This window comes from Mytilus californianus, unplaced genomic scaffold (assembly GCF_021869535.1).
Source record: "Mytilus californianus isolate M0D057914Y unplaced genomic scaffold, xbMytCali1.0.p SCAF_19, whole genome shotgun sequence".
Lineage (NCBI taxonomy): Eukaryota > Metazoa > Mollusca > Bivalvia > Mytilida > Mytilidae > Mytilus > Mytilus californianus.
In genome coordinates, this window is record NW_026262667.1 from 11,597,807 (window position 1) to 11,616,567 (window position 18,761).

At 30.4% G+C, this 18,761-nt stretch overlaps 1 protein-coding gene across 2 annotated transcripts in view; it reads left to right on the top strand.

Moving 5' to 3' along the window:
- Positions 1–17,773, top strand: part of LOC127726921 (armadillo repeat-containing X-linked protein 4-like) — a 40,193-nt gene extending 22,420 nt beyond the window's left edge. The window contains exons 3-6 of one of the 2 annotated variants that reach the window (XM_052234308.1): positions 8,425–8,577; positions 9,994–10,047; positions 10,678–10,926; positions 13,058–17,773. In XM_052234308.1, the coding sequence (XP_052090268.1) occupies positions 8,425–8,577; positions 9,994–10,047; positions 10,678–10,926; positions 13,058–13,342 (741 nt within the window). In that variant the 3' untranslated portion in view covers positions 13,343–17,773. The remainder of the gene's footprint in view (positions 1–8,424; positions 8,578–9,993; positions 10,048–10,677; positions 10,927–13,057) is intronic. The other variant, XM_052234307.1, reaches the window with a different exon arrangement.
- Positions 17,774–18,761: the final 988 nt, after the last annotated feature.

The following is an 18,761-nucleotide window of genomic DNA, read 5'->3' on the forward strand; positions in this document are numbered from 1 at the left end:
AGAGATTTATTTTAACAAAGAAGTAAGGCTTTTGAAATCGACCCATTTAAGAATCAAATTATGGCTATTTTGAAAATTTATGATAAAGTTGAAATTCAAGGCCATATTTGGCCTAAAATGAACCTTGTCCTTTACTGTGCACAATTGTCAGAATGATTTTCCATTGTCTTTATGCTTCTTAATTATCAAAGTAGCAAACATACATTTTGTGTCTGGTTCAGTCAAATCTAGTCAAAAATGAAATTTTGCAGACCAGCCTGGAAAATATGACCATTTGAGGCCATAATCTGAAGTTCCGTATACATTTTGACCAATTTGATTAAGATACAGATCCTGTCCAAGCTTAAATTACAAGGTTTGATAACACTCCACTCTACTTTCTGTTTTAAAGATCTTTCCAAATCCTCTGGTCTTGTCAGATTTATACACACCTATAAAACTTTGAAAGCTGAAATTTCATTGGTTGATGTTATAATTACCAGAACAGAAATTGAAATGAAGTGGTGTCAGATCCTTGTAAGTAAAGCTTGGACACAGGATCTATATTTTAGTTAGATTGCATTTTGACAGTTTTCATTTTTGTCATTCTATAGTCAATGACTCTTAATTTGAAAAATTATGGTATTTTCACATACTTAAATATGTCTTAAACAATTAACTTCAAAATTTTTGTAATTATTACAAATGGTAGTAAACCCAGGGTCTGTATACTTTTTGATGATTTTCACTACAAATTGTAGTTATGAGACTTATATCATCAAAAATCTAGGAGCAAATGTTGCTCATTAACTCCAGTGTGCCCTGAACAATTTACCCAATCATCATTATCATCATTATATTTTTTAATTTTTGGCAATACTTTTGTTTAGATTGCTTTGAACATGCTCCTGCTGGGCAGCTAGCTATTTATAGTTTACTGCTATTTATCAATTCGTAAAGGTTTTCTTGATCTTTATATGAATTGGAGCTATACTCAAGTCCAGGAAAACTTCATTTAGAATTATTAAACAGAAAAAAAACCAACATAAAATTGATATAAATACTGTATATAGCTGAAATCACTCTGACTTCTTAAATAGGGAAGATTTTTGTCTGGAATAACAAGGCTCATTTACTTTTAAGGATTATAAACAGATGTTGCATAATATGTTATACAATTACAAGCATTGATTTTGTTGAAAGGGACAGTTTTAATTGATAATTGGAAGAAATGTAAACGTAGCTGAAAGTGCTTTATTTTTACCTATAAGATGTTTAGACAGTGAAAAGGATAGCGTTGGATTAGAGCTTATTTAATTCTTATTAATATTTTGTAAGTACAAACATGGTTTATGTAAATCATTTCAACACATGATGTATATCTAACTCAGGATGTTGTTGTTAGTAATATCTACATTTGGTTTATAGAATCCTCCAAATTAAGTTTTCCTGATTATGTCCGTTTGCCAGTAACTGGTCAACAATATTTAGTCTAGAAGATCATTGTCATGTGTATACATTTGTTTGACAGAGTTCTCCTGACCTTGACCTCATTTTCATGGTAGATTGGTCAACATTATTTAAGTTTTCATGACAAGCATAATCTGACCTTCATCTGATAGATTTTTAAGGTATTATTTAGTCTAAATCAATTGTGTGCGTGAGACATTTCAGTGAGACATTTCAGTGTGGGTTGTTGTGGTAGTTTTGCATTAAATGGTCAGGAAATGTGTTGTTTATATTTATCAATGGGTTCATTTGTATACAATTTATATACAGGTAGAAGATTCAGTCATTCATATTTTTACCATCTCAATATTGTATTAAATTTTAAAATGCTAAAATTAGCTGAAAATTTTGAGAACGAATTAAGTACATTGTAAAGTAACAATTGGCTATTTAGAAAACTGTTTCTTATAGAAATGTGGATGTGTACAAATATTTCATTCATTTGTTTCCATTTACTGAAATTTTTTTGTTCTGTAAGATACTGTAGAGTAAATGCATTTGTGTTTGGCATTAATTAGCCTACAAAATATGACTTTCATTCAATATTCTTTAGATTTGCCATATGATAAGGAGTTGGAACATTGTATTTAAAAAATAGTTTTATGGAAAGTAGAGAAAAATGAAACAATTGAAAGTAGATTGATTGATTGTTGGTTGCTTTACGCCACATCAGCACACATAAAAGTGGATAAATCCTTCCTGATTAAAAAGAAATATCTTTCTGACCCCCTGTTCCAACATGTCCAACATTACAATATCTTTCTGACCTCCTGTTCCAACATGTCCAACATTGCAATATCTTTCTGACCTCCTGTTCCAACATGTCCAACATTGCAATGCAATTAATTAAGATTCTTAGTCAAAAATTGAAATTTATTTGGAAAAATCATGTCTGCTTTATCCAACCCTATACATCATGAACATGTAGCTTAAAATAGCTAAAATATAATGTGTGTGGCCTAGCTTGAATGAGTGGTGACTTTTTTTTAAGACAAGTGGTAAGTAAATAGTATATTATCTATAACAGTCTTTTTTATTGATTTATGATAGTCTGTAGTACTGACACAATACCTGCATTAATTTATCACCGAATAAGTCGTTTACTTAAACGGTAAGATTGTTTTATCACTAAATGGTAATGACAATATTGTAATTTTTTGTTGATAATCTCTGAATATTATCATGATTATGACGAAAATATAATGTATGTAGTTAACAGAAAACATGAATTTGAATATGTACATCTGTCCTTGATAATTGGTACTAATCGTAAACTTTATAGTTCTGACATTGTTGATAAGTATTTAACATGTATAAGAAAACTGAATGATTGCCAATGTGTTATGGTCTAATTTAATCAGAAGTGTTCAGATTTACAGACATGCTACCATTTCTTCTGGAGAAAATTATGGATATTTATTTTCTGTTTTGATGGGTTACTTTTACTACAGTTTAATGGCTCTTTCTTATTCAGAAAACTGTATAGTTTCAAATACTAATTTTTTTCCCTATACGTCAGATTATAATGAAATTTGTTGATAGATAGCATAAGCTGATGACTTGTACTTCTCTATAGAATTTAATAATGTATACATGTAATACTTCTCTATAGAATTAAAATGATTTATTCTTCTCTATAGAATTTAATGACTTATTCTTCTCTATACTGACTATAGAATTCAACGACTTATATTTATCTATATAATTAAATGACTTATTCTTCTCTATAGAATTAAATGACTAATTCTTCTCTATAGAATTCAATGACTTATTCTTCTCTGTAGAATTCAATGACTTATTCTTCTCTATAGAATTAAATGATTTATACATGTAATACTTCATATAGAATTAAATGACTTATTCTAAGTCTCTTTAGAATTAAATGACTTATACTTCTCTGTAGAATTCAACGACTTATATTTATCTACAGAATTTAATGACTTATTCTTCTCTTCAGAATTTAATGATTTATTCTTCTCTATAGAATTAAATAGACTTGTTCTTCTCTATAGAATTAAATGACTTGTTCTTCTCCATAGAATTTAATGACTTATTCTTCTCTATAGAATTAAATGATTTGTTCTTCTCTATAGAATTAAATGACTTGTTCTTCTCTATAGAATTAAATGATTTATTCTCTATAGAATTTAATGACTTATTCTTCTCTTCAGAATTTAATGATTTATTCTTCTCTATAGAATTAAATAGACTTGTTCTTCTCTATAGAATTAAATGACTTGTTCTTCTCCATAGAATTTAATGACTTATTCTTCTCTATAGAATTAAATGATTTGTTCTTCTCTATAGAATTAAATGACTTGTTCTTCTCTATAGAATTAAATGATTTATTCTCTATAGAATTTAATGATTTATTCTTCTCTATAGAATTAAATGATTTGTTCTTCTCCATAGAATTTAATGACTTATTCTTCTCTATAGAATTAAATGATTTGTTCTTATCTATAGAATTAAATGACTTGTTCTTCTCCATAGAATTTAATGATTTATTCTTTTCAATAGAATTTAATGACTTATTCTTCTCTATAGAATTTAATGATTTATTCTTTTCAATAGAATTTAATGACTTATTCTTCTCTTTAGAATTTAATGATTTATTCTTTTCTATAGAATTTAATGACTTATTCTTCTCTTTAGAATTTAATGATTTATTCTTTTCTATAGAATTAAATGACTTGTTCTTCTCCATAGAATTTAATGATTTATTCTTTTCAATAGAATTTAATGACTTATTCTTCTCTATAGAATTTAATGATTTATTCTTTTCAATAGAATTTAATGACTTATTCTTCTCTTTAGAATTTAATGATTTATTCTTTTCTATAGAATTTAATGACTTATTCTTCTCTATAGAATTAAATGATTTGTTCTTCTCTATAGAATTTAATGATTTTTTCTTCTCTATAGAATTAAATCGACTTATTCTTCTCTATAAAATTCAACGACTAAGACTTCTCTATAGAGTACTGCCTGGAATATTAATAAATTTGAGATTTGGCACAACTCTTATTTTTTTCAGCAGTTTATTATAAATTGTAACTTGAAAACACCTATAGGTTGCAAAAAAACAATTAATTTCCCCATAGACGACAATAGTAGTCTTTTTTCTAGATACAGACTAATTTAGAAAGTTGATTTTTTTAAACAGAAACCTTGCTAGAATTAAAGAAAAATTATTAGGACAGTATTTTTTAGTCCAAAAAATATAGGTTCCCGTCGCTTTTCTTAACATAATTTCTACTTATCTCCCTTGACTATCAATTTTGCACTCAAAAACATGTGTCTCATCACAGCGTACTTCTCTATTCCGTTAGGGCCAAGGAAAATATATTATTTTGCTGTATAATGCAGAGTGCATGAAGTGTCTTGTGATAAAACATACCGGCTGCACACATCGACCAATCAGAATTAGCCATAGTTTTAATTAATACCATGTTATCTTCATAAAATGGCTGCACCCATAAAATTTAATAGTTGATTGTAACCTATAACATACCTATACTACTAGAATAATGAGGTCCAATTTGTTAGCCGGCATGACGTAAAAACGATGAATAAAAGATTTCAACTTTATATATTACTAATATAGGACAATGGTGTTCATTTAGAATTACACCATCCAAGGCCCTTTTGTTTTCAACATTTTTAATATTACCAATAATTAACAAGTCCTGCGTCGAATCTGATACCGATACCAATAAAATTGAGAATGGAAATGGGGAATGTGTCAAAGAGACAACAACCCGACCATAGAGCAGACAACAGCCAAAGGCCACCAATGGGTCTTCAATGCAGCGAGAAACTCCCGCACCCGAAGGCGTCCTTCATCTGGCCCCTAAACAAATATGTATACTAGTTCAGTGATAATGGACGTCATACTAAACTCCAAATTATACACAGGAAACTAAAATTAAAAATGATACAAGACTAACAAAGGCCAGAGGCTCCTGACTTGGGACTGGCGCAAAAATGCGGCGGGGTTAAACATGTTTTTTGAGATCTCAACCCTCCCCCTATACCTCTAGCCAATGTAGAAAAACAATCGCACAACAGTTTGTACAGTAAAACTCAGTATAAGAGAAGTCAGAGTCCGATGTCAGAATAGGAAACAAAAGAAAATAAACAAAATGACAATAATACATAAATAACAACATAAATGACTACTAGCAGTTACTGACATGCCAGCTCCAGACCTCAATTAAACTGATTAAAAGATTATGTCTTCATCATATGAATATCAGGCACAATCCCTCCTGTTTGGGGTTTAGTATTATACCGTCATCAAATATATGAGAAGAACATAACCCGTGTCATGCCAACAACTGGTTTTAGAATAAATGTGTTTAATTCTGATGCAAAGACCCTATAAGTGAATTAATATTAAAGTCAAAATATGCAATCTTTAATGACCTGACAGCAGTATCGTAACTATATCCCTTCTTAATAAGTCTGTTTAAAGGTTTTGTTAGCTTTTGAGGTGAATACTGACATTTTTGTGCTTTGTAAAGAATATTACCATAAAAGATTAGATGTGAAATACCCGAACGTATAAGATATCTATAGTATAAGTCACATGTATAGTATAAGTCACATGTAGTTTCCGGTTGTAGTAAAAAAACCAGGATGTTCAAACAGAAAAAAATTGACAGCAGAGAAAACTTTGCACTTTATAAACATGATAAACAGCATAACTTTATCAGATGACAATACGAATACTAAAAATCCTGGCTAAAAATAAGGTGTAGGTACTTTAATTCAGTTGAGACCCCGCGATGTTGCGGGTGTGTTCTGATATACTTTATAATTGTCAAAAGTATTTAGTTTTATAAGAATTTTAATTAAAAAATATATGATCGTGTAATATGCATAAAGAAAAATTTCAAATAATGATTAGTTAGGGATATTTGTGATAAAATGATAATATTGTGAACAATATAAAAAAAAAGTTCTTTATTTTAATGAATATTAGTGTGTTGTTGAAATACCAACTTTCTATAGTTATATATTTATCTAAGAATGTACATGATATATTTATCTAAGGATGTACATGAAGATTTGTATAAACTTTGATGTAAATTATAATTTTTCTTCTTGGATGATGATAATGAAAATAAAGAAGGTAATTGACCAAGATTATAATCAATGACCTTATGATAGTAGTAGGTGCCTTCTTCGCTTAGTTTTATTGTTAGAATCCTGTGGTTCTAGATTTATAAATATTTTATGACCGGTAAAGATACCTTATAAAATCTATATAGTCTTAACATATCAAAGTATTATAGACAAATAGTTATTGATGTTTTACTACTAGGTAAGTCAGTCGGCTGTTATAAGATTATCCAATCTTAGGAGTAATCTAGGAATGATTTTTCTAAGCAAGGTTTTGCTCAAGATTTCAGCATTTGAAACTTCAAAATTTGAAGAAAAAAACTCTAAGAGTGAAATTTTAAATTTGTTTTTAGAAAACCATGCAAGCCTTAATAGGTTTAGGGAGTGCATTATAGTTTAGTTTGAATGACATATTTAACAAATCTCATTAGGTCTATACATTTTTATTTGTTGAAAATTTTTATTTTTGTCATCAAAGAGTGCATTATCATTGATATTTTTTATACATTTACACTGACCATAACTCAAGTCATATTTAACTAATCATAATGAAACTTTTACACAATTTTGGGTTTCAGAACCTCACTGTCAACTTTAATTTCAGAAATTTTTGGGAAGTTTTTATTAGTGCGAATAATGTGACTGAATGAGTATCACAATAATTAGAAATCACATTTTTAAATCTGACACATACATTTCTGCACAGCTTTTCCTGTAATTGAAATGATTATTCTCACATTTTGGTCTTTGAAATATAGAAATTGCAATATTAAATGCACACAATACTTTCTTAATTTTCATTATCTTAAATGGTTTTTACAGACTGTGAGTTAGCAGTGAAGAATGTCCTTTTTTCACAATTTTTAGATTACTGTAAATTCAGAAATGATTGTGTACACTTATTATTGTGATTGTTGAACAAGATTAATTATTGTGATTGTTGAACAAGATTAATTATTGTGATTGTTGAACAAGATTAATTATTGTGATTGTTGAACAAGATTAATTATTGTGATTGTTGAACAAGATTAATTATTCTCATTGTTGAACAAGATTAATTATTCTCATTGTTGAACAAGATTAATTATTCTCATTGTTGAACAAGATTAATTATTCCCATTTCATGAAATGTTTCATACAAATGATGCTTTCAAAATCTAAACTGCAAAACCTAGCCCTTCACAAATTGATAAAATCATCGCACTTAATTCTGAATTTACAATAATTCTTACGATTTTTAATAATTAACTCTGCAGTATTATAATTATTGGACATTGTTCAAAAGAAATAATCTTTTTGTTACCTTTACACTATTTAACTCGAGTTTTTTTTTCCGTATTTAACCTGAAGAAAGAATTTTGTCATTTCTATGCCATTGTCTTAAGGCACTAATGGCATAACTGTTGATTTAATAGAATGTAAAGGAGCTGCAATGAAATTACTGGCCATTACAAACATGATACATGCTACAATAATCCTCATGAAGAGGATACATATAATAAACCAGGAGTGGTGACTTGATTACCAGTGAGACCGCTTTCATTTTGGAAAAAGGACCTTACTGTGCAAATTGCTGCTTAATTCCTTGATTTGAAAAAAGTTTAGATAGCAATTACAGTGTTGAAGTGCATCGATTGAATTGACCAAATTGACTTTCTGACCTTTCTGTAATTATTAAAAGGGAGTAAAAAATACTTATAGTTAATTGGTCATGATGGTTAACATGGTGCTATCACAAGGCCTGAACTCATTAAATGCACTCTTGTGAATTAATAATTTATATTTTTCCAACATTTTAATTTTTTTTAGAATTTGTTCCGTGAACATGGATGCTTGTCCAGACTGAGTAATTTGCTCTATCAACAAAGAATGTCAAGGTCAGCCAACCCTAAATTGGTGACATCAGTAGCCAATGCAATAACAAACTTGTCGTCCAACGAAGAAAATCATAAGAAATTAGAGGTATAAGTACTGCATATTCATCATACTGGGGATTCATATATTTTCATGGGTATTATTTTTTTTGGATTGAAGAAAAACAGTGTTCTCATAGATTCATTCTTAATTTCATGGCTTTTCATACAAATCTGTAGAAAGTATTTTGTTAAACACTTTAAGTAATAAGTTCACGAAGGGTTAAAATTGGCCCTAAGATTTTTATTTTTTCTTAATCAGGCCAAAATACTACAAAATTCATATAGAAACAGTTGTGATATAACTATCAATACAAAATAACTTCTTTGAAAAATGATGAAGAAATTATCCCTCAAGTATACCTTATTTGTGTTGTAGCGTCAGTTTGGGTCAAATTTTCAATAGTTCTTAGCATTTTTTAACAAAATTTACTTTGGCCGCCACCCCTGATCCAGAAAGTTTTTGTGTCTAGGGACATTATTAACAACTTTTGGCTGCAGAACGTTTTGGATCCTATGATGCGGCCAAGGGTTTCCTCAAGATATTATGTTTTTGACAATGTACCCAAAATGCGCTGACTTTGAAGCCTAGAATGTACTCTAATGAAGAGATTTGTTTGACCTAGTAGTTAGGCTTTTGAAATAGATCCAATTAAGAACCAAATTATGGCCATTTTGAAATTTGATGATAAAGTTGAAATTCAAGGCCATGCTCGGCCTAAAGTGAACCTTGTCCTTTATGATTTACTAGTACATTTAAAATCAATGAAAATATGTATGCCATGATTAAATATGAATCTACAGGACATAATTGTCACAGTGAGTTAAACAATTGCCTTTGACCTTGTTTATCATACCACGTCTTCTTATTTTTTTATTTACATGAAGGTCCTTCAGATGTGGTGTTTACTACTGGTAGACTGTGTTCATCAATTTTTTTTCTTGCTGACTGCTGAACATAGCAAATCTGATATTTTCATCCATTTATTTTTTCAATCATTTTATTCTTTATAAAAAAAAAATGCTTTGGAATACTTTGAAAAAATACCATAGAATGTGATACAGTGATAGAGGTATTTAATAGATGAGAATTTTTATCTCATGATTTGAAAATATAGTTGTTCTAACTCCATTAGATTAGTTCAATAGAGAAAACAATGACATGTGCACTGAATGCAATACAATTTGTTATGCTTAAACATTGATATGACTAAATTTACCAATTTAATGATTTTAGGACTGTGTATCTACCCTTGTAGATTTAACATTGGAGGATTAGACCGGAGAGAGTGTATGTCTATCATCTCTTACTTACAAAAGGTTATGACTAATCTGTATTTAATGATTTTAGGACTGTGTATCCACCCTTGTAGATTTAACATTGGAGGATTAGACCGGAGAGAGTGTATGTCTATCATCTCTTATTTACAAAAGGTTATGACTAATCTGTATTTAATGATTTTAGGACTGTGTATCCACCCTTGTAGATTTAACATTGGAGGATGAGACTGGAGAGAGTGTATGTCTATCATCTCTTATTTACAAAAGGTTATGACTAATCTGTATTTAATGATTTTAGGACTGTGTATCCACCCTTGTAGATTTAACATTGGAGGATGAGACTGGAGAGAGTGTATGTCTATCATCTCTTATTTACAAAAGGTTAGGACTAATCTGTATTTAATGATTTTAGGACTGTGTATCCACCCTTATAGATTTAACATTGGAGGATGAGACTGGAGAGAGTGTATGTCTTTCATCTCTTATTTACAAAAGGTTATGACTAATCTGTATTTAATGATTTTAGGATTGTGTATCCACCCTTATAGATTTAACATTGGAGGATGAGACTGGAGAGAGTGTATGTCTATCATCTCTTATTTACAAAAGGTTATGACTAATCTGTATTTAATGATTTTAGGACTGTGTATCCACCCTTGTAGATTTAACATTGGAGGATGAGACTGGAGAGAGTGTATGTCTATCATCTCTTATTTACAAAAGGTTATGACTAATCTGTATTTAATGATTTTAGGACTGTGTATCCACCCTTGTAGATTTAACATTGGAGGATGAGACTGGAGAGAGTGTATGTCTATCATCTCTTATTTACAAAAGGTTATGACTAATCTGTATTTAATGATTTTAGGACTGTGTATCCACCCTTATAGATTTAACATTGGAGGATGAGACTGGAGAGAGTGTATGTCTATCATCTCTTAAAGCTTTAACCAACCTATCCATCACCAGTCAACATCATGGTCATTACACAAGAGTCGTACAGAGATTGTATGATTTAGTGGACACTGGAGCTGCCAGCATTAAACTCCAAGCAGCAAAAGTTTTAGTAAATCTGTCTTGTAATCCAGAACTAGTCCCACATATGTTAGCTGCAAAGGTAAATCTGTGTTGTAATCTGAATAAGTCCCACATAATATATGTTAGCTGCAAATGTTAATCTGTCTTGTAATCCAGAACTAATTTAAAAGTTAGATGAAAAGGTAAATCTGTCTTGTAATCAAGAACTAGTCCCACATATGTTAGCTGCAAAGGTAAATCTGTCTTGTAATCCAGAACTAGTCCCACATATGTTAGCTGCAAAGGTAAATCTGTCTTGTAATCCAGAACTAGTCCCACATATGTTAGCTGCAAAGGTAAATCTGTCTTGTAATCCAGAACTAGTCCCACATATGTTAGCTGCAAAGGTAAATCTGTGTTGTAATCTGAATAAGTCCCACATAATATATGTTAGCTGCAAATGTTAATCTGTCTTGTAATCCAGAACTAATTTAAAAGTTAGATGAAAAGGTAAATCTGTCTTGTAATCCAGAACTAGTCCCACATATGTTAGCTGCAAAAGTAAATCTGTCTTGTAATCCAGAACTAGTCCCACATATGTTAGCTGCAAAGGTAAATCTGTCTTGTAATCCAGAACTAGTCCCACATATGTTAGCTGCTAAGGTAAATCTGTCTTGTAATCCAGAATTAGTCCTATATATATGTAAACTGCAAAATAGGAGATTACAATGTTTAGTAAAATCCATCTAATATATATAAAAATAAGCATAATTATATAGATTTAGTATGATTACCAATGAGATGAACTACCCAACAAGCATTCAAATGACATGGATGTAGGCAACTATAGATCATTGTAGGACATTCAACAAAAAGAAAAACCAGTTTGTTTATACACCATCCCATACAAACTTGAACTTAATTTTATACCTGTCAGTGACAGATGTAGGATTAATTGTCTGTTTCATATAAAAATGAGAAGATGTGGTATGATTGCCAATGAAACAACTATTCACCAGAGTTCAAATGAAGTGGATATAAGCAATTATAGGCCACTGCATGGCCTTCAATAATGAGAAAAACCCATACTATATAGTTAGCTATAAAAGGCCCTGTCATGAAAAATGTGAAACAATTCAATTGAGAAATCTAAAGCCTAATTTATAACAAAACATTTTATGAAAAACAAATGATTATAATGAACCAACGACAACCACTGAACTAAAAGCTCCTGACTTGGGACAGGCACATAAAGAATGTAACTGGTTTAACATGTTCGTGAGCGCTCAACCCTCATATTGATCCCCTAACCTGGGACAGTGGTGTAACAGCACAAGAACAAACTGTAAAAATTAGTTGCGATTTGCTTAACTCAAACAATCGGTACAAGGAAAAAACAACTAACATAAAAACAAAATACACAAAGCACCTATATAAGAGTACTTGCAGTTGCTGAAAGCTAGTTCAAAGCCAACTAATAAATAAATCATGTTCTCCTAGACTAAACCATGTTAGTCCATCTGAGCAAGTCTCTATAGAAATGCAAGGTCTTGAAGACATTTTTAAACAATGTTTGATTCTATTATAAAATTAAAACATTGAATATTACATGTAGAAGGACTTGATACTTAGACTTCTTTTTTTTAACAATTTGAACATTTTCCAACGGTTATTCACCTTTACCACATTACGGATGAAATTTGAAGCAGTACCTCTGCAGTACAAAGCAAATTGAAATGAATCAGAATAAATAGTAAAGTATTGTCCATTGAAAAAATTATATAATTACATCCAGCCATAGAACATAAAAAAAAAAAGACAAATATTTTCTATTTAAAACTTTATTATACCCCATTATAATAGTGTACAGCAGAATCATCTTGTCAGTCCATTCTTTGGTTGACTCATTTGTCAAAAATTTATTTTCATCACACTTTTCTCTGATGCTACTGAAGAGAATGACTTCATATTTGGTCAGCACCTTGATATTGATGTGTTTTATGAATACTTTTTGGATCTGTCAGACTTCCTTTTTCAGTATGTTGCATGAACTCAATATTTTGTTCACATTTTCCCCCCTTAGAAGGACAATCAATTAACATTATACAAACTGTTATTTTTTATTTTCACTTTCACTTTCACTTTCATCATATTGCTATATAACCATTTTTGCCTTTAACATCTGGTAACATGATACATATCAAACGTTAAGATGAATCTGCTTATTTCAGGCTCCAGTTTGTTTGATCGAACTGCTTAAGCAAGGAACTGAAGAAGAGTTAATGTTACGATGGACAACTCTTCTCGCCAACATTTTGACAACGGCCAAAGAACAAAAACTAACTTCTGCATCATTGCCAGCAGACGACAAAGCACCAAGTCCAGAGACAATGTACACTGCTTTGTATGGTGTTAGTTCAGGACAACTCAAATCTAAAGTTTATTTGTTGAGTCGACATAAAAATGAAAACATCAGCCATCAAGCTTCTAAAATTTATCAAGTTATCACTAAATAAGGAATGTGTTGATTGAACTTGACTTGAGCTGTGTCAGTGAATGTAAAAAGAATGAATCATCATGTGTCTTGTTGCCATGAAAATTTGTTGTATGAACTTTTGTTGCATAATTTTTAACAAATCTCAATGTTGCAGTCTTATAAGGCTGTTCCATCATTTAAAGATGCATTCAGGGAGAAGGGCTTTTAAAACAAGAAACAGGAACAATATAGATTTTAAAAATGTTTATATGATTTTTTAAATATTCTTTAAGAAAATATAACTGCCCACTAAATAATTATTTTAAGTGCAGCCTGACCCTGCATACAATCGTTTCTGTAAATCTTAAAGAAACTATGAAAATGTGCTACAAGATTGTTATTTAGTGATAACGTTATTGAACTTTTTCAACAAAGAACCCATGATATATCATAAATTGTTCAGCCTGGAAAGTGAAAGCTAAATAGAACAGATAAAGACTTGGAAAATATCACACATACATGTAGCAATGATAATACCAAAGGAGACTGTTCATCATTATAATCATTGAATAAGATGGTCTTCAAATATTAGATCTGATACAAATAGCTTTGACCGAAGAAGTAGAGTTTTTAATAACAAATTTGAACATTATTAGCGTTTTTCAACTGATAAAAAAACATATAAACATGAATTGTTTTTGTGATTTTGTCACAAATTATGTTATGTAATCTTTGAATTAGTAAAATTACAAATGGTGTGCATTTTTTGTGTAAGCATTCAAATCAACCTTTTACATTCATAGGTCAACAAAACATTCAATACAAAGATAAACATCACACATAACTTTTGAGAAGTTAATGCTTAAGAGAACACTTTCCCTATTACATGTAGACTTAATTTGTCTCTGATTACTCTTTATGTCCAAAGGGCTTTTTTTTCTGGTTAGGGCAGTTGAACATCTGACCAAATTCCATTTAGAATACATGGAATTTGTGCACTCAAATTTGTTGCAGCAAGTTTCCATCTCATATTGTAATAGGTGCATAGTCAAGCATATAAACCTTATAGTTTTTGTTTTTCTCCATGAACATTTACTTTTCATTTCAAACAACTTTTCACTTGACTTGTTATTTTGTTCCCTTGGCATAAAATTGTATGAGTAAATTTATGCAAATAACCTGGTTGACCCACATATATTAACAAGATTTGTCTCATCTTCCATATTTCTGTAAAATGCATATTAGATAATAGTGCCGGCTAACCTATTTGCATAAATTAGCTACCCTGATTCTATGGCTGGGAAACCAAAGAAAATAACACCAGATGCCAATATCTGAGCTAAAGCAAGATATGTTGACAATAAATGAAGTGTTTCATTGCAGTAGTTGGTGAAAAGGGTAAATATTCATTGAGAGTAATGAATAGGAAACAAATGATTTATGGTTTATTCTTTTACAATGAGTTATGATTTTAAGTCAGAAACTTGACACCCCAATGTTGGGTCTGCTGTTTGAATGTTTTCTGCTTGAACTGTACTCTGAAATTTGATAACCTGTACCAATGGCTAAATCAGGCTCTAAGAAATCAGAGCAACTTTGAACTAACATCATTATCTAGCAATTACTTTAAAAAGTTTGAAATTCTAAGAACTATGTGACTTTGATTATGTTAAATGGCAATTGTTTTGAGTAATATTAAAATTCTCTCCTTCATATCTAAAAGCTTATATTTTTATGAAATATTTACACGTGTGCATAAGCTCATTAGTTTTAATTGTCTTTTTGTAATTTATAGTGCCGAATAAGGCTACTTGTGTCTTTTGTCCTTTCAGATAAGTTTTGAATCAGCTAAGCTGACCTCATTGCTGTATGAATTTCTTCACATTTGTCCATTTCATTACTCTATGGGTACAGCCGACCTCATTGCTGTATGAATTTCTTCACATTGTCCATTTCTTTACTCTGTGTGTACTGCTAACCTTATGAAGATATTATCGAATCAAGTTTTCCAAGCTTTGTTACAATTAGGTTTATAAGAAATGGAATGTTAAGATTCACACATATATATTTATGCAGATTCAGAATTTTCACACATTGTCTGAATGTATTTGGTGAAGTCATATGATAATAACTTGATGTATAACTTAATTATCTCAAAGGCTAATTGTGTCTTTTGTCCTTTCAGATAAGTATTAAATCAGCTAAGCTCACCTCATTGCTGTATGAATTTCTTCACATTTGTGTCAAATTGAAATCAGGCAAAATTTATATCAGTATAACTGATAACTATATTCATACAAGAAATTATTTATGTCTAGGATTATCCTATTTTTTTCAAAATAAAAATGTTGTGTAAAGGGCAAGTCCCTTACAAGGTGATTATTTCTTCATTTTATTATAATTGAATTACTGTAGAAAATCAAGGTTGCTGTAAAAAGGAAAAAATATAAACATACGAAGAATTGCAAAGATTATAGAAGAAATATAGATATGTTAGACCATTTTTCATATATTTTTTTTTGTTTTTTAGTTGTAATCTGGTTTTAGTTACTGTGGATTCATTATTATTCATTGGATACTAATTTTCGTGGATTTCGTTGGTATAGGTGAACCATTATGTGCTCAACGAATCACAACTTTTCTATAAGGTTGTATGCAGACTTTGGCAAAACCGCATAATCAAATATCCACAAAAATGCAAGTTTTCCTCAATACATGAAAATTGGTATCCACGAAAATAAATGAATCCACAGTACTTTTTATCTTCTTTTAAGGGATTTAAAGTTAATTCTGAACAATTTTAATAATTATTGTTCAAATTTGTGTTGTAAATTTTTAAGATTCAACTTTAATCATCAGCAGATTTCTTGTACTGTAATATATTTGGTAATTCCTTTTTTATGTGATAGATATTCTAGTCCAAAATAACCAGGAAAGATAACATGGAAACAAAAAGACTTAAAAAATTATTCTTATTAAGGGAGCAACCATTTAACCCCCCCCCCCCCCCCCCCCGGAAGTTAAATGGTTGTTCCCTAAATATCTGTATATGTTTTGCCTTGCCTGCGTATTCTTTGCATAGGGGTGCTTATCATTCTATTAATTCTTTGTATACAGCTTCATTATTAAGAAGGTTTAAGAGCTGCATAATCAATATCTGGTAGACAGATGACATAGGATTTGAGGTTTGCATATGGCAAATTACCACTTAAATAATGAACATTTTTTAATCATGACTTTTTGCCAATTTTATGCTAAATAGGACAACTTTATATGGTAAATATATTTATTGCAAGGTACACATCTGTCAAATAGGGTTTCATGGTTCAGTGATCAAATTCAAAGTTAAGTTTTCTGTTTCTCAGAGACTTTTAGTAATTAACGTCTCCGAGGAGACGTTATTAAGAATTGAACGATGGACAGTCAGTGCGTGAATGCCTCTTACTACCTGATTGGAAGATATTACGAGACGTGAATAATCAAAGTTTGTTGATTGGTTAGGACAATCCAAACCTAGTAAATGTCTTTCAATCCCGTAGAGTATGGGATTTGTCCTCTCTATTTTAGCAATTAGATTTTGCCTGGTCATTAATCATGCATATTCATGAGATTGGTACACAGGTAACTTTTATCTATAAATAGCCGAATCTTCTGGAGTTTTGTAAACACACACAACGTTAAATGATATACTACTTCATAACGTGTGACCTCACATGAGTGGTACAATTTGTTGATTGATATGCAAGACTATTCTGAATGAATTAATCTACAAAGCGAGAACACTTTCCATTTTCATCAGCTAAGAGACGGCAAGCCTTTTTTTGAAAAGCTATTACTTGTAGGTCAACTATTATCAATGTAAAGAAAAATTGTACAGTATACATGTCCTTCTGACATGGTTCACCTGACCTCATGTTCATGGTTCATAGGTCAGTGTAAGTTTTGTAGATTAGGTTCTTTTCTCATATACTATAAGTAATAGGTCAACTTTATTGGGTGTAGAGAATGAATGTTAGGTGTACATGTCCTTCTGACAGGGTTCTTATGACCTTGACCTTATTTTCATTTATCATTGATAATGTTAATTTCCTATTATAAATGTAATTTTAGAAAGATCTTATTCTTAAAAGACTTAACATAAAATTCAATCATAATCAGTACGGCAAGCGAGATACATCAAGGTGATCACTTGTATCAATATTTTTACTGATTGAATGCATATGTTTTACAAAACTGACTGATCCGATTTCATAACATTTTAACTGTAGAATGCTAACACTATAAATGTTTTGATTGTCTTGAAGTTTAATACATTATCAACAATATTTATATAGTTTCCATTCATTCCATGCATGATCATTTCAATACATGAAATATATTATGTTGTTGTTATTTTCTTTTTTTAATTAAAATGATAATGTGAACCATAGTTTATTTTAATGTAATAAAGGACCATTGTGAGCTTTTGCCATCACTTGTTGTCTGTTAACTTTTACAAAAATATTTTCCTCTGAACCTTTTTGGCCAAATTAAACCAAATCATCCTTGAGGTATATAGTTTTAAAAATGAGTTCAGTGAATCTGCAGGCTTGTGAACCAAGGCTAACAATAGTGGTTAAATGCAAGTACTGTCTATTATTTGGAAAACCTTTATAGATAAAGTCTATTGTGGCAAAAATGTTCAGAATGTCAAGGTCAACATCCTGTCTATTTCAACCAAAAATTGCCAGACAACTCATATAAGGAGTTGTTGCTCTCAAATGCTGAGTTACAAATTTCATATTGTTTTTGCATTTTATCTTGAAAACCTGATGAAAGTTTATTCAGTCTTTATACTTTTATTGGTGGATAAAACATGTATGGACAAATATGAAAAGGCTACAATGGTTTTATTATTAGATTATGTTATTCAAAAGCTGTGACTTACCTTTTAATTATGATCATTCAACATATATTTTGCTGTTACCGTATTTATCCGTGTATAGTACCCAGTTGTGTATAATACGAACCCTTTGATATTAATTTCATATAAATCTGGCAAGAATTGTACATGTGAAAGCACTTACAATGCCATATAAATATAAAAAGATGTGGCATGATTGCCAATTGAACAAAATAACTTAGAAGTTAATACTATAGGTTACCATACAGCCTTAAAAATGAGCAAAACCCATAAGCAAAGTAAGGTATAAAAGGCCCCGAAATGAAAAATGTAAAACAAAATTGGAATGAGAAACTAAAGATCTGATTTATGTACAAAACAATAAACGAAAAACAAATATATACAACAACAAACGACAACCATTGAATTACAATTCCTGACTTGGGACTGAACTTACAGAATCTTGCAGGGTTTATCATGTTTGTAGGCGCTAAATTTTCCCAATAACCTGGGACAGTGGTGAAATAATACAACATAAGAACAAACTATTAAAATTATTTGGAAAGGGCTAATATAA